The sequence below is a fragment of the Tenrec ecaudatus genome, chromosome 5 (genome assembly GCF_050624435.1).
Source record: "Tenrec ecaudatus isolate mTenEca1 chromosome 5, mTenEca1.hap1, whole genome shotgun sequence".
NCBI classification, from domain to species: domain Eukaryota; kingdom Metazoa; phylum Chordata; class Mammalia; order Afrosoricida; family Tenrecidae; genus Tenrec; species Tenrec ecaudatus.
Genome location: NC_134534.1, coordinates 51984977 through 52008758, shown reverse-complemented (window position 1 = coordinate 52008758; position 23782 = coordinate 51984977). Strand labels below are relative to the sequence as shown.

The 23782-nt window shown below is 41.4% G+C and overlaps 1 protein-coding gene across 1 annotated transcript in view; it reads left to right on the top strand.

Annotated features, from left to right (window-relative positions):
- Positions 1 to 20556, top strand: part of CPNE3 (copine 3) — a 57052-nt gene extending 36496 nt beyond the window's left edge. Inside the window, exons 11-16 of the mRNA XM_075549514.1 lie at positions 196 to 329; positions 6030 to 6084; positions 6167 to 6218; positions 10564 to 10697; positions 13518 to 13754; positions 16795 to 20556. Of these exons, the coding sequence (XP_075405629.1) occupies positions 196 to 329; positions 6030 to 6084; positions 6167 to 6218; positions 10564 to 10697; positions 13518 to 13754; positions 16795 to 16905 (723 nt within the window). The 3' untranslated portion in view covers positions 16906 to 20556. The remainder of the gene's footprint in view (positions 1 to 195; positions 330 to 6029; positions 6085 to 6166; positions 6219 to 10563; positions 10698 to 13517; positions 13755 to 16794) is intronic.
- Positions 20557 to 23782: the final 3226 nt, after the last annotated feature.

Genomic DNA, 23782 nt, shown 5'->3' with positions numbered 1-23782 from the left:
AGAAATGTAGCAATAGCAGATTGCTTCAGGAGACCAAATAGAAGTGTGAAGGTGTTTAATTGTCTGTGGAAGTACTCGTAGGCAGAGGCATTTTGTTAGGAAAGGAAAGTAGGCTCTGTGGTTATGTTTTGTCTCCTGAAGTTTATTTTGGACCTCAATTTCTTGTTAGTAAAGGGTGCAATTGCTCTTTGGCAGGTGGGCGTGGACTTCACTGGCTCCAATGGTGATCCAAGGTCTCCTGACTCCCTTCATTTCATCAGCCCCAATGGTGTTAATGAATATTTGACGGCCATCTGGTCTGTGGGACTGGTCATTCAGGATTATGATGCGTGAGTATGGCTTTTGAAAAACTAAAGTACTATCTTCAGCACTCCAATAGGGCCGTTCATATTTTATGGACTATGTAGTTCTCTGATACAGTTGGTGGTGATGAGATATTGGAAGGAAGTAGTTTGCTCTTCAAAATTCTTCTTGTCTTGTTTATTCTACTATAAGTCATCGTTACCTATAAAATAGGATAGATCTGCCCTTGTGAGTTTCCCAAACTGTAATTCTTTAAAGTAGTAGAAAGCCCAATCTTTTTCCCTGATGGCTTCGAACTACCAATCATGAGAATCGCAGCCCAGTAAGTAATCAGTACACTAACAGGGCTTCTAAGTGATAATGGGAAATAAAGGCCAATAAGAAAGCAACTGGTATCCTTACGTCTATAGTGAGGAAAAATTTTGACCTTACATATTGTCTTAATCATCTTGTGCTGCCGCAGCAGAAATACTGCCAGTGTATGGCTTTAACAAACAGTAATTTATTCTCCCTGTCTAGGAGACCAAATTCAGGGTATCAGCTTTAAGACAAGACTTTCTCCCTTTTCTGGCTATGTGGGAAGGCCCTTGTCTCCTTTAAACATTTGTGGGTTCTGTATACCTTGGAGATTTCCATTGACCTTGGAGATTCCCAGTGTCTTGGTATAAATATCCCCCAAGTCTAGGATGTACTCAGTGCGGAAATTCCTTGCCACGGAACTTGTTCCGTTCCACCTCTTCTTTCTGTGGGTAGTCAGTCAGGCCCCTCTGCTCTGCTGACTGTTCTCTGCTTTTATGTCTTATGGAGACGATGCAGGCCACACTCCCTGGCAACATCCCTGAATCAAGACTGAACTGAATAAGAATGTTGCATCTTGCTCTGATCCCCTTATGATCACATCATCACATAACTGGGAAATAACATCATCACATGACTGCCAGACTCCTGAGAATCATGGCACAGCCAAACTGACCCATATTTGGGGGACACCCAAATCAGTCCGTGGACATATGCTTTTATTTTTAAACAAGGAGAACTGAATATAAGTTGACTAGATTTTTTTTCATAATATTAAAGAATAATCTGTTGCCATGAAGTGTATTTCGACTCCTTGAGACCATGTAAGAAAGAGGGGAATTGCCCTATAGAGTTTCCAAGACTGTAAGCTATATGGAAGCACACAGTTACATCTTTCCCCCGTGGACCAGTGGCTGGTGTGAATTAGTTAGCACATCTTTCCTCTGTGAGACCAGTGGCTGGTGTGAATTAGTTAGCACATCTTTCTTTGTGGAACCAGTGGCTGGTGTGAATTAGCACATCTTTCCCCCGTGGGAGCAGTGGCTGGTGTGAATTAGTTAGCATACATTTCTCCGTGGGAGCAGTGGCTGGTGTGAATTAGTTAGCATACATTTCTCCGTGGGAGCAGTGGCTGGTGTGAATTAGTTAGCACATCTTTCTCCGTGGGACCAGTGGCTGCTGTGAATTAGTTAGCATACATTTCTCCGTGGGAGCAGTGGCTGGTGTGAATTAGTTAGCACATCTTTCCCCCGTGGGACCAGTGGCTGGTGTGAATTAGCACATCTTTCTCCGAGGGACCAGTGGCTGGTGTGAATTAGTTAGCACATCTTTCTCCGTGGGACCAGTGGCTGGTGTGAATTAGCACATCTTTCTCCGTGGGAGCAGTGGCTGGTGTGAATTAGTTAGCATACATTTCTCCGTGGGACCAGTGACTAGGGTGAATTAGTTCGCAGCTGAGCACTTTACCACTGGGTCACCTGGGTTCTTTAAGTTCAAGGATAGGAAGAAAAATTAAAAACACTAAACTGCTAGTAAATTGTATATAAATGGTCATTATAATGTGTCAGGGACAATGTTGAACACTTTCTGTACAACACTCATTTGACCCTCATTCTCTGTGAGCAAGGCACTGTTAGTACCTGCATGTATGGATGAGGAAGCTGTGGTTAAAGCGCCTTTCTCAGTTCATGGAGGGGCTAGCGGGCAGTCAGGATTGAGCCCACTACAGTGAATCATCGAAGACTTAGAAAAGTAAAAGTAGAATGTCACAGAAGTAACTGTCCTGTCATGGAAGGAAAAGGTGGTGTCAGAATAGGATAATAGAGGCGTGTTTGACCTCTGCCCTGTGGCACTAGGGGAGCCAAAGGGGATCAGATAAGACCTACATGCTATTCAGTCAAACAGATTAATTCAGTGAGGAATTTAATATTTTTATCATTCTTATAATATCATTACATATTTTTCCTATTACTATATTAATGTCATATTAACTTTCCTTCTTTGTTCTTCAGTATAATTTCATAGTTTTCTTAATAAAGATTTCATTTTATTTTCATTCCTTAGTTGTATTGCTAGCATGCACTATGCTATTTTATCTACTTTAATTTTTCCAATGGATTGTTAGTAGGTTGAAAAAAGTATTTCTATTTATATTTCACATTGTACTTGGACATCACAATGTACTTGGCCATTTCTGAATTCTTATTACTTTCTAACATGTTTTATCTTGGTTGATTCTCTTAGGTTCTATTTGTTCCTTATAAGTTTGCTGGAATTTATATGTGAAATTGTGTTGGCCTGTTACCATTGTTCCATTCTTTCATGGTTCTTGAGCTATTTGAGTTTTCTACCTCTTTAGGTCAATGTTGGTAATTTATAGTTTTCTAAATCAATGTGCTCCACTGTTGACTCTTCTTCCAATGGCCCTTGGATTTCTCTCTGTAGTTCTGAGATAGCTATTAATACACAGATGTCAGAATAACCAGCCTCTGACAATCAGGGTGGGGTGTGTGTTTCCGTAATATATAAAGATTATAGTAAAGTCATAGAAGGTAGGAGAGAAGATAGAGTAGAAGAGTCAGACACAGTTTATGGTAGCATGCTCACCTTGGCTCCTCTTGGTGGTCCACATGGAGGTGGGAGAAGAGAGGAGGAGAGAGAATATATTTCTAACCAAGGTTTATATATACTTAGGGGTGTGTAAGCTCCCCTGTTACAGGTCAACCACATATGTCACTGGAAGGGGTTGTACCATAGGCAATAGAGCAATGGGAGAGGGACGATCTAGGGGTGTGCATGCAATAGGAAGAGCAGGGATTAGGGGTACACATGTTACAAGATGGGTGGATCCTAGAGTCAAGATGGCAGCATAATCTTGGTCTTCCTTGAGTTGGCTTGACCTATTCCGAGCTCTCCTTCAGGAAAGCAATCCACTATCCTTATCAGTAGGGTGTGAGTCCTACCTATGTCGGGACAGAGAATAGGGTCTGATTACTCTGTGTGGCTGAATGTCCTCAGGGAGATAATCTCTAAGCAGCTGACCTCCCACTTGAGCTAGCAAGCTGGTGACAACCTGGGGGAAAACTTTTCTGTATCCCACACTGAGGAATGGCTTAGATGGGGGTGTGGTTTTTTGCTTTCAGAAGACCACATCCCCAAGGGAACAACGAGTAGTGACAGGGTTCAGCCCCTCTAGTAAAATGGAGATTTGATACCACTGCCATCCTGTCCATTCCTTTAGCAGAGAACGCGCTCCAAAGTGGGATTGTAACCACAAGCATAGAAGCTGGAATTCATAATATATCACAAAAGGAATTGTGGCTAGAGGGGTCATAGTAATTGACTATATCTGAAGTATTAATCAAAGTTCCAATGGAACCCTGACCAAAATGATGAAGGAAAAATGAATCAGAATTTGTAATTTTTTTTTAGAGCAGGGAAGAAATGACGAGAATTTTCCTTATCGGACATATAAATTTAATTTATAAACTGGATAAATGGTTAGTGGAACCAAACAGGCAGTGGGGAAATAGACTTGAGTGCATAGTCTCCAATTAGTACATGATAGAGATGTTATTTTAGACTGGAGAAGAGGGTGTCGCTGCTGTCCAATTGGATGAGAAATAAATTTGGATCCCTAACTCATACCTGAATCAGATAAGATGCTATCCTGTATAAAGTAATAGACCAAACTGCTGAAAATTAGATACCAAAGCAAAGGCTTTCAACATCGATGCTCTTTTTTCTTATATTGCATTTCTACAAGGCCAAGTTTGAAGGGAAGTCTGTCATTGTCAACTAATAGTTTGCACCCCAAATCCAAAGCAGCTTCCCTAGTTCTCATCTCTAGCCAGTGGGACCCTGAATAGGTGTGGCACATTCCTTTTTATGGGCTCACAAGTGGCTTACAGATCACTTCTACTCATTTCTCCTTGGTCACACCTAGCTGCCTAACACATCGAACTCACAGAAACTTGGTTACTCTTTCTATCTCAGGTGCCACCATCTGAAAAAAGGAGAGAATGGAGATCGGTGGATAGCAGCAGTTTCTGTCACATATCTACTCTTCTAGATGAATGAGACAGCTTATATAAGAGCAAATATTGAAGGTTCTAGAAGAAAATATATGTGCTTGTTTATACACCTGCAGTAAGGAGACAAATCACGACAGAATTCATGTGTTCACATTCATTCATATAATAGTTTTTGAAAGATAAATATTTTAAACAAAATCAAGGACAGACTACAAACTAGGAAAAATACTTTCAAAAATGTGGCATAGGTTTTATGCCCGATGCCATCGTAATTATTGGAAGTTACTATTTAAAAATTTCATGTTTATTACAATACTTTTATTTTCTATTGCAATATTTTATAATGGTAAGACACTGGAAATTAACCCACTGTCTTTCAGTTGGATGAAAATATCCACACACAATGGAATACTTAGAAGTCATTTACATGGTATCCTATATTCAGGTCCACAGTCCTTATCCTTAAAACCTTGAGGCCAAATATTCATAGATTCTGCTTCTGCATGAATATTTATATAGCATTGTGGGAGTTTCATAGTATATGACATTTGTACTATGTTTTTGTGGTAAAAGTATAAATATTCATATTAAGTGATATAAATAAGGTATAAATAACTTGATATCATTAACTTCCAGGCTTTACTGCTAAATGTGTTTTCTGCAAACTAATGAAAAGACGTGTTCTCCCAACTAATTCACAATGAAAAATTAATGAAACAGAAAAGAAAAATAACTGAAAAATCCATGGAGGGCCCTGTATGGGCTGGGGATCATAGGTTGATCCCTGTCCTACTCAGGAGATAGTCTTCAAGCAGTCAGATCACCATGTGAACTGAAAAATGTCAGGTTGGGGACAATTTCCGGCTTAACCGTGAAGACAAAAATGCACAATTCTTAGAAGAAGAAAAAATTAGAGTTTTTTTATTTGCTTACATATCTATTCATTGAAATGATTGTAATATTAAGTAGAAATGATAGGTTATAAAACATGGCTGTGAACTCCATTGCCATCAAATGTATAGAGAGGTTTTTCTCCTTGAGTACCCAGAAAATCATGCAGAATGAGAGTTGCCAGATAGTATTCATTGTCATTGAGTTGATTCCTATGGGTTTCCTAGACAATAACTGTTAACAAGAGCTGAAAGCCTCCTTTTCCTTCCATGGAGTGGCTGGTGGTTTTGAACTGCTGACTTGCTGTTAGCAGCCCGAGTGTAACCCCTCCACCACAGGGCTCCTCTGGTTCTCTTTAGTGGTTGATATTGCAGGTAATTTTTGTTTTCATCTTTACACTTTTCCAAGATTTTGAAATAAGCTTATATTGGTTTTATTCTGAGTGTAAGATAAAGCTCTATTGTGAGAAAATGACATGTCACTTTATTTTCAATTTCTGTTTAGTGATAAGATGTTTCCCGCTTTTGGTTTTGGCGCTCAGGTACCTCCTCAGTGGCAGGTAAGGGAAAATCTCTTTTGCAAGCATTGCCTCCTAGAAAAGCAAAGCCGGTTTCATCAGTCCTTGTTTTCTTTTTTGACAGGTATCGCATGAATTTCCGATGAACTTCAGTTCCTCCAATCCCTACTGCAATGGTAAGTTGAAAGAGGAAGTCAAAGGCTTTGCTAGTCTGTTCAGATTTTCTCTCTCGGTTTCTTTTTGTGGTGTGTATCCCTTTTTGTTGGGGGAAGCTGGGAGGGGCTTCCGAAAATTCATGGAAAAATTCTATTATCTTTTAATTTGATTTTCTAGGAACTTTTCAAAGTCCCTTCAGACAAGAATTGCCCTGCGTGGTTGGGGAGACACTGATACCCAGGAGGCCACCCAGTATTGTGGCGGGGGAGGTTGTAGGCTAAGTTTTACCTGTAGGACAAAGACAAAGAGAAAACTCGCGATCTTGGGAGTAGATCAACAAACACGATCATTCTTTAAAAATATGTTCACAAATCAGTTGATTTTAAGATAAATATTGAAGCAAAGTAAGCAGTTCAACATACAGACATTGTGGCTTTGTTTTTTCCCCAATGTGAGAAAAAAGATCCAGAAAATATTAAAATCCCAAGTGTATCAGAGGAGAGATCAAGTGACAAGGCTTTAACCATTCAAGTCAGATGGATCATTTTAATCTACTCTAGTTGTCTCTCCAACTAGAGTTTATTCCCATCCCTCAACTATGATTGGAGGAAAATCACCAAAGGACAAAAGGGGGGAGAAATACAAGAAAGCAAGACTAGGAAGGGGAAACAACAGTGAAAAAGAGTCAAGAACAACAAGGGAAAAGAACTCCGAGAAAAGAAAAGAGAAATAGGGCAAACAAAGAAAGCATAAACAGCAGGGGGAGAAAAAAATAACAGAAAATGGAAAGGAGAGAACTAGGTCGGGCAGTGTCCAGGGAACACTGGAGGGCTGGGGGACCCAGGATGGGAACCTCAGCTGTCCGAGGATTCATGGGTGATGGGGAGAGGTGAAGGTGGGGAGCTCGTCTTTTCCCTTCCAGCTTACCTGGAAGCAGTTCGTGCAGCTGTGGTCTAGGTCCCTGTTCTGGAAAGAACTCTTAGGACCCAGAAGCAGCTAGGGGATGGTGACTGTTTATGGAAGAGGCTCTCCCAGAACCAGCAGGATAGCTGGTATCAGGCAGCTTGTCCGATCTGTGCCCTGGGTTTAAAGGCAAAGACCTCTGCAGGGCACCACCATTCCTTTGTTGTGTTCGACCTGCTCTAGGGGCCTACCTCATGCTGTGCTGGGGGAAGCCGTGCTACATGTATTTCACCCCTGGTGGGCAGCTTTCAGCAGATCTTCCAGGTTAAGACCGACTAGGAGAGAAGGCCTGGCCTTCCAAAACTCTCATCGTTTGATGGAATACCGAAACAAGAGCCCCTAGTTTAGAAAGCACTCAAAATACCCAGTAGCCACAAAAGTGGACGTTAGCAGACCAGTGATCACTGAGGTGATGTAGGACCGGGTGGCTTTTCCTTTTGTTGTTCATGGAGTCTCCGTAAGTGGAGCCGACTGGATGACAACTAACGGGACAGCACTGAAGTGCAGGGAACGGCAATCGCGTTAGAAGTGAACCGTGTATTTCTCTCACATCCCATTCATCTCAAAGGACAAACAGTAAAACAAAATGCCTTATTCCCCACACAATGTTATTGTGGGACTAGAGAGCAACTTGGAGCAGGAAAGAGAGGTGGGAGCAGGAGTATAATTCTAGACAATAAGCTAATTTTCTGCAAAAGGTCCTTTTGACAATCAAAAGATGTGTATGTTTCTGACAGATGGGAATGTTCTTTTCTTTTCATACATAGAATTCACAAAATAGAAGAATACAAAGGTTTAGAGGGGGAGCAATTTGATTTAGGACTTTCTTCTTTTTTCCTAGTATATTTTCCCCACAATGATCGAGTGCTCCTGAGAGGAATTACTGAAAGCTGAAGGAAGGTTGAACATGATAGTGGGACAAGAGGAAAGTGAAAGGAAATAGAGGAAAGAACTAGGAGGCAAAGGACTTTTATAGAGGTCTAATTATTAGCATATACATGTGTAAATATGTTTATGTATAATAGGGACATAGATCTATGTACATATATTCTATTTTAAGTATTAAGGTGGTAGATGGACATTGGGCCTCCACTTAAGTACTTCCCCAATGCAAGAACACTTTGTTTTAATAATCTGGCATATTCTGAGATGTTCACCTTCCTGACATGATCATGACCACTGATCAAGACAAAATGGGTGCATAAGCAAGTGTGGTAAAGAAAGCCGATGGTGCCTGGCCATCAAAACATATAGCATCTGTGGTCCTAAAAGCTTGAAGATAAACAAGCGGCCATCTAACTGAGAAGCAACAAAGCCCACAGGAAGAAGCACAGCAGCCTCTGTGATTATGAGATGTCAATGGGATCGGGTATCAAAAACCTAGAACAAAAATATATCGGTATGAATGAGGGAGAGGGTGGAGTAGAGACCCAAAGCCCATCTGTAGATAATTGGACATCCCCTCACAGAAGAATCACAAGGAAGAGACAAGCCAGTCAGGGTGCAGTATAGCACTGACAAAATACACAACTTTCTTCTAGTTCTTTAATGCTTCCTCTGCTCCTGCCCTCCCCCACTATCATGACCCCAATTCTACCTTACAAATCAGGCTATGCCAGAGCTTGTACATTGCTACAGACAGGCGCTCCAAGCACATGGAATCCAGGATAGATAAACCCCTCGGGAACAATAGTGGGAGTAGCAATGCCATGAGGGTAGGGGGAAGGTGGGCGCAGAAAGGGGTAATGATTGATGTACAACCCCCCTTCCCCATTATGATCAACAGAAACATGGTTAAAGAGAGTGGACGATGTAATAAATGAAAATAATAGTTTATCAAGGGTTCATCAGGGTGGAGGAGAGAGGAATGAAATGAGCTGATACCAAGGGCTCAAGTAGAAAGAAAATGTTTTGAAAAGGATGATGTAACATATGTACAGATGTGCTTGACACATGACTGTATGGATTGTTATAAGAGCTGTAAGAGCCCCCAATAAAATGATTAAAAATAAATAAATAAAATATAATTTCAATTGGATCATTACACATTCAAATGAAAGCAGAGATAGTACTTAATGATTTCTACATAATTATTTCAGAGTAGATAGAAGTAGAGGCTAAAGATGTTTTTGATTCTCAGCCTGTCTTTGAACGCTTTGTGTTTGCTAATCACTTTGCTTCTCCATTGTCTAACCCAGTGACTTGAATAAATGAAGAACTAAATAAGTGTCTATTATAATAAATTTAATGATTTAAGATAAAAATAGCAACCGAGTGCTCCTTTGAGGCACTTTTAGTGACTGATTTTGGCCTTTTTATCTCTAGTCCATTGAAACTGCTTGAAAAATGTGTTTTGTGTTTATGAAAATAGTTTTTTTAATTGATTGTAATTATGGTTGATTTATTATAAGTAAATATGGATGACATCACTTGTTCTTTTATTTTAGGGATTAATTTTCTCTTTGAGAAATAGAGGTTGTTTGGGGGCTTCCCAAGCAACTATAGCTTTCCTACTTGTGGTTTATAGTTTGGAGGAAGACTCAGACCAAGGAGACATAGCACAGGAAAAAATGCAGCCTTATTGTAGGACCAGGACATTCCACCTTGTGCATAGTTAATCACTGAAGTGAGTTGTATAGAAATAACATATCGTGTCCAGCATTAAAAAAAAAAGAAAGAAAAGAAATAACATATCTCACTAGTCCCTTTAAAGTGGGAAGGAGGGATTTGAGTATAGTTCAGTTTCAGTTGAGGAACTGAAGGCAATTGAGATTTGTGGAGGAATGTAATGAACGGTGTTGCTCATACCTCCAGATTGAAAACAACAAGCTGATGATCTAAGTGAGAGAAAGTATTATCCTTGCTATAGTTGTGGCTTAGCTTTTCCACAGACCATTCTGTGTCGGGGAGACTGCTGGGGGCCGTCTTTATTACTACTGGACTCACTGTCACACCACGCTTCACTTTTAACTTATTGAATAAACCCTTGAGTTGTTAGCATTAGATTTACAGCGTCTGGCAGCCATGCAAACATTTTGCTATCTTATCAGTAATTTTCTTCTTGTCATTTGGATGAGACAGTGCTTTTTCATGTGTGTTTCTTTTTTCCATGAGACTCAATTCCCAAATCAGATCAAAAGTAAGCACAGACAGGTGCTGGAATCCTCCTATAAGCTAATGAATACTGTCCCTGGAAAGAAAGAAATGCCTTCCCCTGGGAGATGGCGGCAATGACATGCTTTTTAGTGCACCCTGACTTTGGCGTTTTGTAATAACTGAGCTTAGAATGCTTGAATCTTTAAAGCGCTATATGTTAATGTATGTAATTAAATGAGCACGCATGGTGAATAATACACAATTCGGTTTTGCTTGAGAATGTTTAATACTGCTTTTGTTGTCTAGGAATCCAAGGCATCGTGGAGGCATATCGGGCCTGCCTTCCTCAGATAAAACTCTATGGACCAACTAATTTTTCTCCAATCATAAATCACGTGGCCAGGTTTGCTGCTGCAGCCACACAACAAAAGACGGCTTCAGTAAGTGCACCATGGCCAGGGGACCGGGAGAATGCACACTGACTGCTTAGTGTCCCTGCGGCCAGTTTTTTCTACACATTTGCACCATTGAGATATAAAAATCAAGACAGGAAGCACTGAAATAGGACATTCTTTGTCAGGATTACCGTATATACTCGAGGATAAGCCAACCCAAATATCAGCTGAGGGACCCAATTTTACCACAAAAACTGCATTAAAATGTGCTGAAAAACTTGGCTTATACACAAGTATATACGGTAGAACCTACAGTGATTAAATTAATGATTAATAACAAAAACAACACGCACAAGTCTTTTTCTTTTCAATTTATTTTCTTAGATAGGTGGTTCTACAAAACAAGCAAGCAAACAGGCTGCTTGTTTGGGAAGTAGATTGAACACACACGGATTGAGGAGATTACCTCAGTTGCGGTTGCAAGGTGACTTCCGGTACCAAAGGTTTGGATTAGGCGACCCTTAGCTGATGACTATGGACCCTGACTTCTCAGCCTCAGTATCCTCAGCAGGAAGGTGGAGTCCCTGTCTCGGAGGAGTGTTGTAAAAGCTCAGTGAGACAATTCGTATAAAGTACACAGTGTTTGGCTCAGGGTAACTTTCACAAATGGGAGTTCGCCCAACATTTTGAACTTAAGTGGCCCACCGATGGAGGCCCAGTTTTTCATAATATGTTCCCATCCTCTGACACCTTTCCTCAGAGATAAAAGAATCGTGAGAAAGATTTTCCCCACTAATCCTATCTACTTTCTGTTTGTTTCATTGGCACGTCAACCGCGTATGGTACAGCTCAATAGTTCAGCTAGATCAAGAAGAGTTGTACAGTCTTTACCACAGTCAGTTTTAGAACATTTTCTTTTTCCCCATACTCATTGCTATTCATGTCATTTTTTTTTCAATTTTAGCAAAAGTATATCCAACCAAATCAATAACTTTTCATGTATAATTCAGTGCCATTGAGTACAGTCTTTGTGTTAACACATCCATTATTGTTACCCCTCTCCAAATTGTTCCCTCTCCATTAAGATGAACTCAATGCCCCTTATGATAACTCTCCTCCGTCACCATGGAAGCCGTGTTTAAGTAGTTTTGTGGATATAATATACACATAACATGCACTTCCATAGTTAAACCACTCCTAAAAAGAGTTATATATATCCGTCATCACAATCAGTTCTAATGCGTCCTCCCCACTCCCGTATTCCCTGATTGTTTTCCAGTCCCCCTTCCACTCCCTCTTCCCCCTTCCTGATAAACCATGATGGTAGTCATATCTCTACACATCCACTCCTTCTAAGCTTCCTAAGTTGGGTCACCTACCAGAAAAAACAAAACCAAAACAAAACAGAAAGAATAAAACAACAAAAATAGCAATAGTATAAAGATTAAAAATAAAAAAGTAAGAATATTTTAAAATATTTAAGAAGCCGTAGAAGAAATTTCTGTCTTGGAAGAATTGAGAAATATTTGCGCCTAGAGCAAATTCAGGTTGGTTCGAGTGAGAGGTCAGCTGACCAAGTATATTATACCGTGGTTCAATCACCATAATCAAGTTTTCAGTAATCTCTGTCTGATAGTAAAGCCACGTGAGTCCCTCACCCTGACTAGAGGGGATCTGCCAGATTCCCAATCTGACCAGACATTCTACAGGTGGGTTTTGGGGTACCACTGTCCTCCCTACAAATGGAGTGTTCACAATTTAAGCTCTGTTGCTTTTCTCATCATCGTATTTGGATTTTGTTATCGTCATCTTTGAATCACACAGCTGGTGTGCTTCTTCCATATAGACTTATGGCTGCTCGTTTGAATATGTCTTAAGACCCCAAACACTGTTCCAGTTGGTAGCCTGGCACCATGTGCTTTCTTCACCACACTTGCTGTTGTGCCTGTATCTTCAGTGACCCCTTTGTGAAGGCGAGTCTTGAGCAGAGCCTTGTTGTTAGCACGAGCAGAGCCTTGTTACAGGAACGAGCAGAGCCTTGTCATAAGAACAAAGTGTTCTTGGATTAGGGTTAGAATTATATTGGAGCCTAGAATCTATCAGCTTGCCTCTCCTTGTTGCCTCCCTTATGAATGACTCTGATTTACTTTGGCATTCTTATTATTACAAAAAACAAAAACAGAACCAATAAGATCAACAACAGCAGCAAACAGAAATAAAACATTTTTAAAAGCCCCCAAACTAAAGAAAAAAAGTAAAACATTGTCAATTATCCCTGTGGGGTATAAGGCAAATGCATTGATAATATCAGTAATTTATCCATTGACATAGATTTTAAGGTACTGTTGATGTGAGGGGTTTATATAAGTAGAATCTAACTCTTATCTATTTTCTTAAGCAGTGTATTTTAATTTTGGTAAACAATTCTGCTTCACCCATATTTGATCTTTGTCAGTTGTTCACTTGAATAGTACTTTAACATATTCAATATTTGAATTGAATCGAAGTGTTTGTGCTTGCATTTATTGAAATGTTAACTTTTGGCCTTCAGATACGCTGCTTTCATGTCGTTATGACAAGGCTATTCTGTGATCTGCTGTACTTTTAGTCAACGTTTAATTTTGTATGAACATTTCCTTTTCTGTCATCAGAGGATCTTGGGATATTTTAGGCTAATATAATCCTGGGTCGAGAATGACAAGGAAAATGAACAAGACAGAGACCAAATTACTCATCAAACTAGAGGTGCCATTAACCCTTGCTTTTATAGTTTGGAAGCTCTACCTGCTCCAGGGTCAAAGTGCCCTTTTGTCTGGGCTGAGAACCACTTGCTGTGAAGGTAACCGAGTCTTTCTTTCCTGACAGCAATACTTTGTGCTCTTGATTATTACTGACGGTGTGATCACAGACCTTGATGAAACGAGACAAGCCATAGTCAGTGCTGCCAAGCTGCCCATGTCCATCATCATCGTGGGAGTCGGCGGGGCCGACTTCAGTGCCATGGAATTCCTGGACGGGGATAGTGGAAGCCTCCGGTCCCCATCAGGCGAAACAGCCATCAGAGATATTGTCCAGTTTGTGCCTTTCAGACAGTTCCAGAACGTAAGTGCATCCCTCCTCGTCTTGGTGCCCAGTAATGCGCTTGCACCCAGGCCTCTGCCAGCCGCTAACCAGGCGGTTGAGCTGGGTGTTCAGGGCTAGAAGACAGTGACCATGCTTCTCTTTTCATTCGGAAAGCCCAGAGTAGAGCTGGCACTATTGTTTCAGAGTGTGCCGCCTGCAGGCTATCCGTCAAGTTATTAAAAACCGTGCTATTATGTAGCCATAAAGAAAAGTGAAGTTCTTAGACGTGTTATGACAGGGATGAACTTTGAACATGCTATGCTGAGTCAAATAGATCAGGCCCCAAAGGATAAACATTGTATAATCTCACTTACATGAAATACCTAGAATATATAGAGATGAAAATGTGGTTACCAGGATTAGGAAGCATGGGGAATAATTGATGAATAAGAGATGCTGAGCTTCAGGGTACTTATTGCTATTGAGTCCACTCTGACTTATAGCACTCGATACGACAGAGGAGAACTTTGAGGCTCAGAAACTGTACATCCCTATGGGAGTAGGAAGCCTCATCTTTGTGGTTTCGAATCGCTGACCTTTTGTTTAGGAGCTTAGCTTGCAACCCACTCTGCTCTCAGGGTTCCTTGAGCTTCTGTTTAGGGTGACGAGGAATATTTGGGCAGGATAGTGGTGCTGGCCGCACAATGCGGTCAAGGTAATGCGTGTCACACTGGCTAACGGTTATGACGAGAAGTGTTTTGTTGTACATATTTAAAATTAAAACAGACAAAACCCCGTAAAGAACTAACATCAAAACAAAGAAGCAAACAAAAAACAATTCTCTGTTGAATTTGCCAAATTAGAAGATGAGTTGGTAAATTTTCAGGGAGTCAATTTACCCAGTTTCTCCCAGGGGTGACATCCGGCAAAACTGCAGTATGTGCGACGCCATAGCCAGGGTGTTGGCATTGACCCGGTCAAAATGAAGAACATTTCCAACACCACAAGGATCCCTCATTCTAACGAAACAAAACATGTTCCCCTTTTATAAGCTGTTCTTCCCCCCCCCCCAGTTTTTGGCAAGAGAGAGTGGCATTTATTTTGCTTTTGTTCTTTTAGTTTTATTGACATGTAACTCATGTTCCACAATCCAATGATTCAGCCACATTAAAAGGAATGGTGCGGTTATCACCATAACCAATTTTAGAACTTTTCCCTCAGTCTGTGTCCACTATTATTAGCTCTCCATTACCCTCCCCAACCTCCCCTGCCATAGCCCTCAGGAACCACTAATCTAGTTACTCTATGGAGTTTACCTATCCTGGATTACACATAAATAAAATCATAAAAAACACTTGTTTGAGCTTTTGTAACATTGTGCCTTGTTGGGGTTTCCCATGCTTCTAGTTTCCCCAATACCGGGTCAGCCTGACGAGCATCTCAAGCAGAGAGACAACCCGCAGCTCCCTCCTGGGTGGTGCTTTGGCTCTTAAGGCCTGTAGCTGGTCAGCCTCCTCTCTTTAACATGAGCCTTCTGGGGCTTTGCTGTACACAGAATGTGAAAGACTTAGTGTACATCTAAATAGGGAAAAGCACATCTACTTCATCTTTTTATTTTTTAACCTTTAAATTGTGAATTAGGTGCAGACTTTACTACGTCATCGTCATAGAAGCAGAAGTTCTCTCTGAGAGGTCTTCAAAAAGTTAGTGGGGAAATGAAAAGAAAAGACCGTGAATTTTTTTCTATGAACTTTTTTGAAGACTCCTAACATCTATTTTGGGGAAGTAATTATAATCTTCTATAACTAATAATTTCATTAAAATCAGAAGATAAAAGGTAATGCCCCCCCTCCCCAAATCATTTGTATTTCTTTATGCTAGATTTAAACACGTAAACCCCAAATTAATATCCCAATAACATTGTCAATTGCATAAAATACAAGGAGAAAAATATTTAGGTATGGAACTTACCTTCTGGAAAAGGAAATATGTTAAACATTATTATCCATTAGGCAAATTCCAATTAGGACCATGCTGAGATATCCTTACACACCTGTTACAACAGCTAAAATGAAAAATGTCGTCGAGATAAAGGGGCACACCAAATGCTAACGAGGATGCAGAGAACTGGCTCCTTCCTAGATTGCTGGTGGGACTGTAACATGGCACACCATTCTGGAAGGCACTTGGACAGTTTCTTTAAAAACTAAACACTTATCCACCATATGACCCACCAATCACTCTCTTGGACATTTGTCCTAAAGAAAGGAAAACACTGAGTCCAGGGACCAAAGTGGGAGGGAGGGATTATAAAAGAGTATGATGAAACAATGTGCCTCTTGATTGTGTTAGTAGCCACACAAATTTACATCCAAAAGAAACACCCAGACCCATTACCAAGGAGCACATGATTCCAACCCATAGTGATCCTACCCATAGTGATCCTGTAGGACAGAAGGGAACCGCCTCACGGGATTTCCCAGTCTGCTGCCTTGACAGGAAAATGCCGCCTCTTTCCTCCTGCTGAGTGGATGGTGGGTTTGAACTGCCAACCTTTGGGTAGCAGCCGCATGCTGAATCACTGGGGCACGGGGGCTCCTGGGATTTGACACGTGTGACAGCATTACACGAGACTATACACACACACAGGCACACAACTGAGTACACAAAGGGCGGTTGGCCCCTGAGCCGGGTCTGTGGACTGCACCAGTAAGTGTGCTGGCTTCCTTTTGTCCCAGAGTAGCTAAGATATTGCCATTGTGGACACTTGGTGAAGGGGATGGGGAGTGTCACTATACTGGTTTTGGTTTTTGTCAACTGTGCTTATTGAGAAATAAAATGTTAAATTAGGCCCAGATGAATAAAAGACCTGCATGTAAAAGTTACCAAAAACCAAACGCTAAAATGCCGGCCGGTACCCAAACAAGTTAGCCTTCAGAATCATAGCGTCGCCAAGAAACGGTGCCAGCCGAGCAGCTGGAAACTGCTGGCTTTTACCGGCCGGTCAACTAGCCTTTTGGCAGAAGGCCAGTGAAACAATGGTTGCCCGTAGAGTCACTTCGATTTTCTCTTTGACCAGGCTCCGAAAGAAGCGCTTGCTCAGTGTGTCCTGGCGGAGATTCCCCAGCAGGTGGTGGGCTACTTCAACACATACAAGCTTCTTCCTCCCAAGAACCCCGCTGCAAAATGAAAGCTGGGCGGCCAGCTCCCACCCAATTCCTCCGTGCCTCCTGGAGCAAAGGACCCCTCACCCCTCAGACCATGAGTCTGTCATGATTTCACCCCCTGCCCCCCAGCATTTATGATGTAAACTCAGTTCTCTGTGGATTTTATCTTTCAAAGTGCTCTTTGTATGCTTTGAGTCAGGTGCCAAGTTAATCGTTGTGCATTCAATTCAGTGATGGCTGGTGAGCCAGAGTAATTGCCTCTCGATGAGGCAGTGTGGGGAAACCTGGCGTTGTGGCTATTGTTGTTCACATCTGTGTGGTGAAAATGCTGTTCTTGAATGTTCCTCAGTACCAGAGTGAAAAAATGGTGAGGAAGCTGAGATTTGCAGGCCTCTGACCTCATTTGGCTTTAAGCGGTGTCTGTTTTCCAGTCAGAGAGCTTCTTAAGAGAGAGCTGGCTCTGTGTGCCGTGCTGGTTCATGGGAGAGAAACCACTTGTGCTGGCTCCTAGATCGGGACCCAGCGTAGAAACTGCAAGGTTTATAGGACAGCATGGACTAGCATAGAGCTTCATGCAGAAAATTCATGGCAAGAAGGGAAGCCGTGTAATCCCTTTGTAACATGCACAACCAGCAAACCAAAAGGAACCAGATGCAGGAAAGCCGTTTGATTTTTAATTTGGCGTTCTCTGTCTTTTAGTCTCACTGTGAAAATCTATGAACCTAGTCAGCATTGGCCTTGGTTTTCATTGACTGTGTGTGACGCTCAGGATTCTATAAATGCTAAGGTGATGATTGTCCCCAGTACAGGACTAGCTTATTTAACGAGGGTTTGTTGACACGAATGGGGGTGTTTTGTCTAAGACATGGTGAGGACCAAACATATAATGGGAAATTAATTTCCTTATAACAAATGTAAGGCTTGACTTATCAAAAGGAGACAATTTTTATACTTTCTTTACTAAGGTCCCATACATTTTGTGTGTGTGCAGTATCATTTAGACTTTTATTGTTGTTTAAATGTGGGGTTTTTTTTGGTATGATTTTGAAATTCATGAACGGTGATGCTAGTTATCTATTAATCATAATCAGATTTGACATTTTAATATTGTATTATCCTAAGTCTACAATATGTTAAGTATAAAGTCTGCTGTAATTATAATCTGTTATACCTTTAAAAAAGTTTTTCAACAGCTACGTTAGGAGAGTAGACTTATATAGGCTTTTGAATTATTTTTTTTAAGAATGGTAATTAAAAAAATCCTCCTACTTTTACCTTTTAAGATATAATGCTTAGAGACCATTACATTTTTTTAATCGATTCAGTGCCATTTACTGAAGATCTGTGTGCCAAGTGCTATAAATATCCATATGTTGGCCAAGCATCTCTAGCAATTCAACATCAAGTTTATGCGCACAGCACTGTGTTGACATGCCTTTCAGTTTTATTGGAAAATCTGCACCCCAGCCCACTCATCTAATGCTCTGCAGTGTCTGCAGAAAGTGAGCCCTCAGTTTTGACTTCTCATAAACAGTTCTTTGCCAAAGGCAGGCTAAGAGGGAATTCACCTGCTGTCCTGGTTGCCGAGACAGTGGGCAAGGATGTATCCCTTGCAGTTGCTGGTCCCTGGATGTTTGCTGTTAACCTGGGGGTCTCTACATTTGAATTCGATAGTCTACTGAGTTGACAAGACATTTCAACATCACTCCCTCAGTAGTTGGGAGTCTTCCTGGCTAAGTTGTCCTAACTTTAGTTCTTTAAATATATTTGGGAAAAGCTTTGATATATTGCTCTTGTTTTCAGAAGTTTTCTTTTTTAAACAAAGGGGGAGGCCCCCTCTCTCACTTTTAATTTGTGGTGAAAAAATGTACGCCACAAAACATTCACCAATTCAGCAACTTCTACATGTACATTTCAGTGACATTGATTACATTCTTTACGGTGTACAATCATTCTTGGGATCCGTTTCCAAAATCTGTCACTATTAATAGAAACTCAGTGGCCCCAAGCACAATCTCTACCCTTCCCTTCTTGGGTTTCTTTCTATGTGCTCATTTCCTGTACGTGAGATATTTTTTGTTTGTTTGGAGATTCATTTATTTTGCTCAGCATATTTTCAAGATCTACGCTGCAGCATGTGTCAGGATGTCATTTCTCCTGATGACTGAGTGATGTTCCATTTATGGATGTTCCATATTTTGTTTATTCATCTGGAAGCTCATTTTGAGAAATGATGCACACCTATTTTCAATGTATAATTTTAAAACAACAGAAGTGGAGCACATTTGTTCCAAGCAGGGCAGGATCTAGATGCCTGCTCACCTGGCTACCTCTTCCCAGGCCTTCTTACAAGCTCCTCAGCGGGCTCGGAGCTGCCTCACCTGGACGCTCAGGCATCATTGGCCATGAACATTCTGTCACCAAGGGTGGCTTGATTTAGTCTTTAAGTTTATATTCTACCATAATTAATTGCTTTAAAAAGTTTTCTTATTCTTCATTGTTGATTGGCTTTATTGGAAGAAGTGTGATTCTTTAAATTGGGTCACTTGGTACTTGTTTGCAGCATTTATAATCTCTAGATTACCATTTTATAAAATTCTTACCATTTCAACACTCCCACTTATCACATGCTTATTTAATATTGTTTAATATTAAAATAGTCCCTCATTTCTCACCATTTAGTCAAATGACATGAGTTTAAAAAATGTGTTTGGAGAAAAAAAACCTCGATTGTAAACCCTTATGTGATCACGTATGTTACAAACATTGGAGTAGCAGTGGCCTGGATAGATGTACTGTTTCTCACATGTATCTTTATTATCAGTAAAGAAGATCAGAGAAGAATTGATGTATTTGAATATTGGTGTTGGCAAAGAATATTCAAAGTACAAGGTACTTCAAGGAGACCAACCGCGTTTGCCTTGGAAGAACACTCCAGATTGCTGCTTCAAAGAGAGGAAGGGAGACATCCTCTCACTAGTTTTCAGCAGGCAGTGGCCCTAGAAAAGGACAGCTTGTTTGCAAAAGTAGAGGGTGAGTGGAAAAGAAGAGCCGCAAGGAGATGGATTGCCCCAGTACTTGCCCCGATGGCCTTAAATGTAAAGCCTGTGAGGATGGCGCAGGCCAGATGGTTCTGTGGTACCCATGGTCACTGTGAACTCGTTCTCGGCGAAAACGCTACACCAACTAGCTGTCACTAGACCTCCTGCTTGCAATTATTTGAGGAATTAAAGCGTAAAATTCCTATTAAACTCAAAGAACTTGTAATACGGAAAAGGACCCGGCAAGTAGAACTGAAGTTTTAAGAAAGTATAAAAATGTAAAGTCAGATCAGGGATTTACAACTGTTTGGTTGTGCCTTAGGTAGGTAGATTCTTCCAAAATACATTCAGGGGTCTATTACTGCTTGTGCTACATTTTGACTTACTTTGTCTTTTTCATTTTGTAAGTTTTGGGGAAAGCCATTTTAAAATAGACCCTGCTAGTTTCCTTATGTGTGTGATTGATAGTCATGGAAGTGCACGTAAGGCAAGTCAGAAATTCGCGATTCTTAGAGACTTTTGTGCTTTCACAGAGGCCAATAATATTAAGTGTATACGCTACCAATAAATGAATCGATGTTAAATGTATCTTCTATTTGAATTCTCTTTGAATAAAGGTATTTCTTGATGTAATTTCTTGTTTTCATTTTTATTCCTGAAATCAATACCAGCAAAGTGAAGAGAAAAGGACCATTGGTCTAGACCCCATATTGGCACAATAACCTGGAGGACAGTGTCCCTGCACGGAGCAGCTCAGACACAGGACTGTAGGGCCGACACCAGCTCATGACATGTCCCATTACTGGAGCATCCTGTGACAGGACAATACTGGGGACACATGGCAGGGAGGTAGTGCGGTCTGAGCCCCCCCTGCAGTGGGGCAAATCAAGAAGGGAACAACAGATCAGCAACTGGAGCAACGCCAAGCCACAAAGCCCTAAAGAGCCCCCTAAAATAGACGTAAGGCTAGGAGAGGCAGCTCCGGAATTCCCCCAGGGCCAGTGGGCCGATAGTCATAAAAGTCAGCAGACAGACCTGGGATTATGTAGATTTTTTTCTCTCTTTCAATTTTTTTCCTTTTTGTTTGGTTTGTGCTATTGTTAGTTTGCCCACTTACATAAGAGGAAAGGGAAGCAAGCTCAAGGAGAAAGTGGGACCAACGGTCCCAGAGGGACTTGTGGGGAGAAGGGGGTGGGTGTGGTGAGCAAACAACGCCATAGACGGGAACAGGTGGGGGAACGACTTGTTAAAAATCAACAAGGAGGATGTAGAGATCCTGGGGGTGTTGGTGCAACAGCAATCTAGCTGAGAGGAAGTACTCGGGCAGAAAGGGCGAGAATAATGGTGGGGCAGAAGGAAGGTAAAAGGAACCAGGAATGATCTAGAAAGCAAGGCTATGAATAGACGTATATGGATAGGTGTGTGCATATGTAAATACATTAATCCATAAAAATAGAGGTCTTGGACTAGGTACAGATACTTATATGGCGATACACTGAGGTAGTGGACGAACATTGCACCTCTGCTCATACCCTCCCTCATTATAAGAACACTGTTCTGTCTTTCTGTGATGTTCACCCTCCTTGCATAGTTGCTTAAGACAAAATGGGTGCATAAGCCAATGTGAAGAAAGTGGATGGTGTTTTTAAAAGGTAGACCGTATATACTTGAGTATCACCTGAGTTTTTCAGCACATTTTCAATGCAGTTTTTCTGGTAAAATTAGGTGCATCCAAGGATATTCGCATGGACTTATACTTGAGTATATATGGTAATGTCTGGGGTCTTTGCCCTGACCAGCGGGACTCAGTTATTCGAGGGGTTTCCGAGGGGGACCCAGCCTGAAAGAGAAACGGGCGAGAGAGAGGAGCGAGACCAAGCAGATTCTTGTCAAGGTCTCCATTTATTGCTACACAAGCCTCTTTTTAAAGGGTGAGGCAAACAAAGGAATTCCAAGGGAAGGTAAAAAAAGGAAGGGTGTGGGGTAGAGCACACAGGGCAGGCAGACACAAATCCAGGGTTGGAATGTCTGGTGCTGGAGCAGACAAGGGTGGGCCATCTGGTGTGTGTCAGGATAAGATAAGGTTGAGGTGACGTGGCTTTAGCCCTGCCGGGCAGACAGTATGGAGTCGGTTTTGTCAGGCTGATTATGTCCAGTTCCCAACAGGTCTTAAAGGCTTGAAGTGAAACAAGTGGCCATCTAGTAGAACAAGCCCACATGGAAGAAGCACACCAGCTTGTGTTATCATGAGGTGTCATTGGGACTGGGTAACAGTATCAGAAGACCCATAATAAACCATGAAAAAACATATAGTTGAGAATGAGGGGGTCGAAGCAGAGACCCAAAGCCCATCTGTAGACAATGGGACATTCCCCCACAGAGGGGTCACAGGGAAGGGATGAGTCAGCCAGGGCACAGTATAGCACTGGTTAAACAATATTCCTCTGATTCCTTGAGTCTTCCTCACCCTCCACTATCATGACTCCAGAGTTGCTTCTCACTCTGGACTAGACCAGAGCATGTACACAGGTATAGATAAGAGATAAGAACTCATGACACATGGAATCCAGGAACAGGAGTGGGAATAGCGATACCAGGAGGTTAGCGGAAAGGGTGGGTGGAGTAGGGGAGAAAAGGGAAACATCGTAATGATCGACATAACCATACACCCCTCCAGGGGGACGAACAACAGAATCCATGGGGGAAGGGACACAGCAATTGGTGTGAGATATGAAATAATAATTTATAATCTATTAAGGGGTCACAAGGGGTGGGGGAGGGAGGAAAAAAGCTGATACCAAGGGCTCAATAAAAAGTAAATGTTTAGAAAAGAAGGATGACAACATATGTACAAATAAATATGCTTGATACAATTGATGTATGGATTGTAATGAGTTATAAGAGCCCCAATAAAATGATCTTTTAATAAAAAAAACCCAGCAAAGTTAAAAATAAAGTGAATATAGAGTTGTAGATGGCCTCTGTTCTCTATCTTGCTGAGTTAAATAATCTGGGGGATTGTATTCTATAGAATTTGTTCCTTTAAAAGTTATTAAATAAGGGTAAACAAGCGGCCATCTGGCTCAGAAGCAACAAAGCCTACATGGAAGAACACACCAGTCTGTGTGATCACAAGGTGCTGAAGGGATCATTTATCAGGCATCAAAGAACAAAAAAAATCATACTATTGGGTGTACACCTCCTTGATATGATCACTGAGGACAAACGGGTGCATAAGCAAATGTGGCGAAGAAAGCTGATGGTGCCCGGCTATCAAAAGGTATAGCATCTGGGGTCTTAAAGGCTTGAAGGTAAACAAGCAGCCATCTAGCTCAGAAGCAACAAAGCCCACATGGAAGAAGCACATCAGCCTGTGCGATCACAAGGTGTCAAAGGGATCAGGTATAAGGCATTATCAGAACAAAAAAAAATTCTTACCATAGTGAATGAAGGGGAAGTGCAGAGTGGAGGCCCAAAGCCCATTTGTTGGCCACTGGAGATCCTCTTGCACAGAGGTCTAGAGGAGGAGATGAGCCAGTCAAGGTGCGATAAAGCACTGATGAAAAATACAGCTTTCCTCTAGTTCCTAAATGCTCCCACCCTCCAAATTCTACCTTGCAAGTCTGGCTAGACCAGAGGATGTACACTGGTACAGACAGGAACTGGAAACACAGGGAATCCAGGGTGGATGATCCCTTCAGGACCAGGGGTGTGAGTGGTGACACTAGGAGGGTAGAGGGAGAGTGGATTGGAAAGAGGGAACTGATATAAGGATCTACATGTGACCTCCCTGGGGACGGACAACTGAAAAGTGGGTGAAGTGAGACATCGGACAGGGCAAGATATAACAAAATAATAA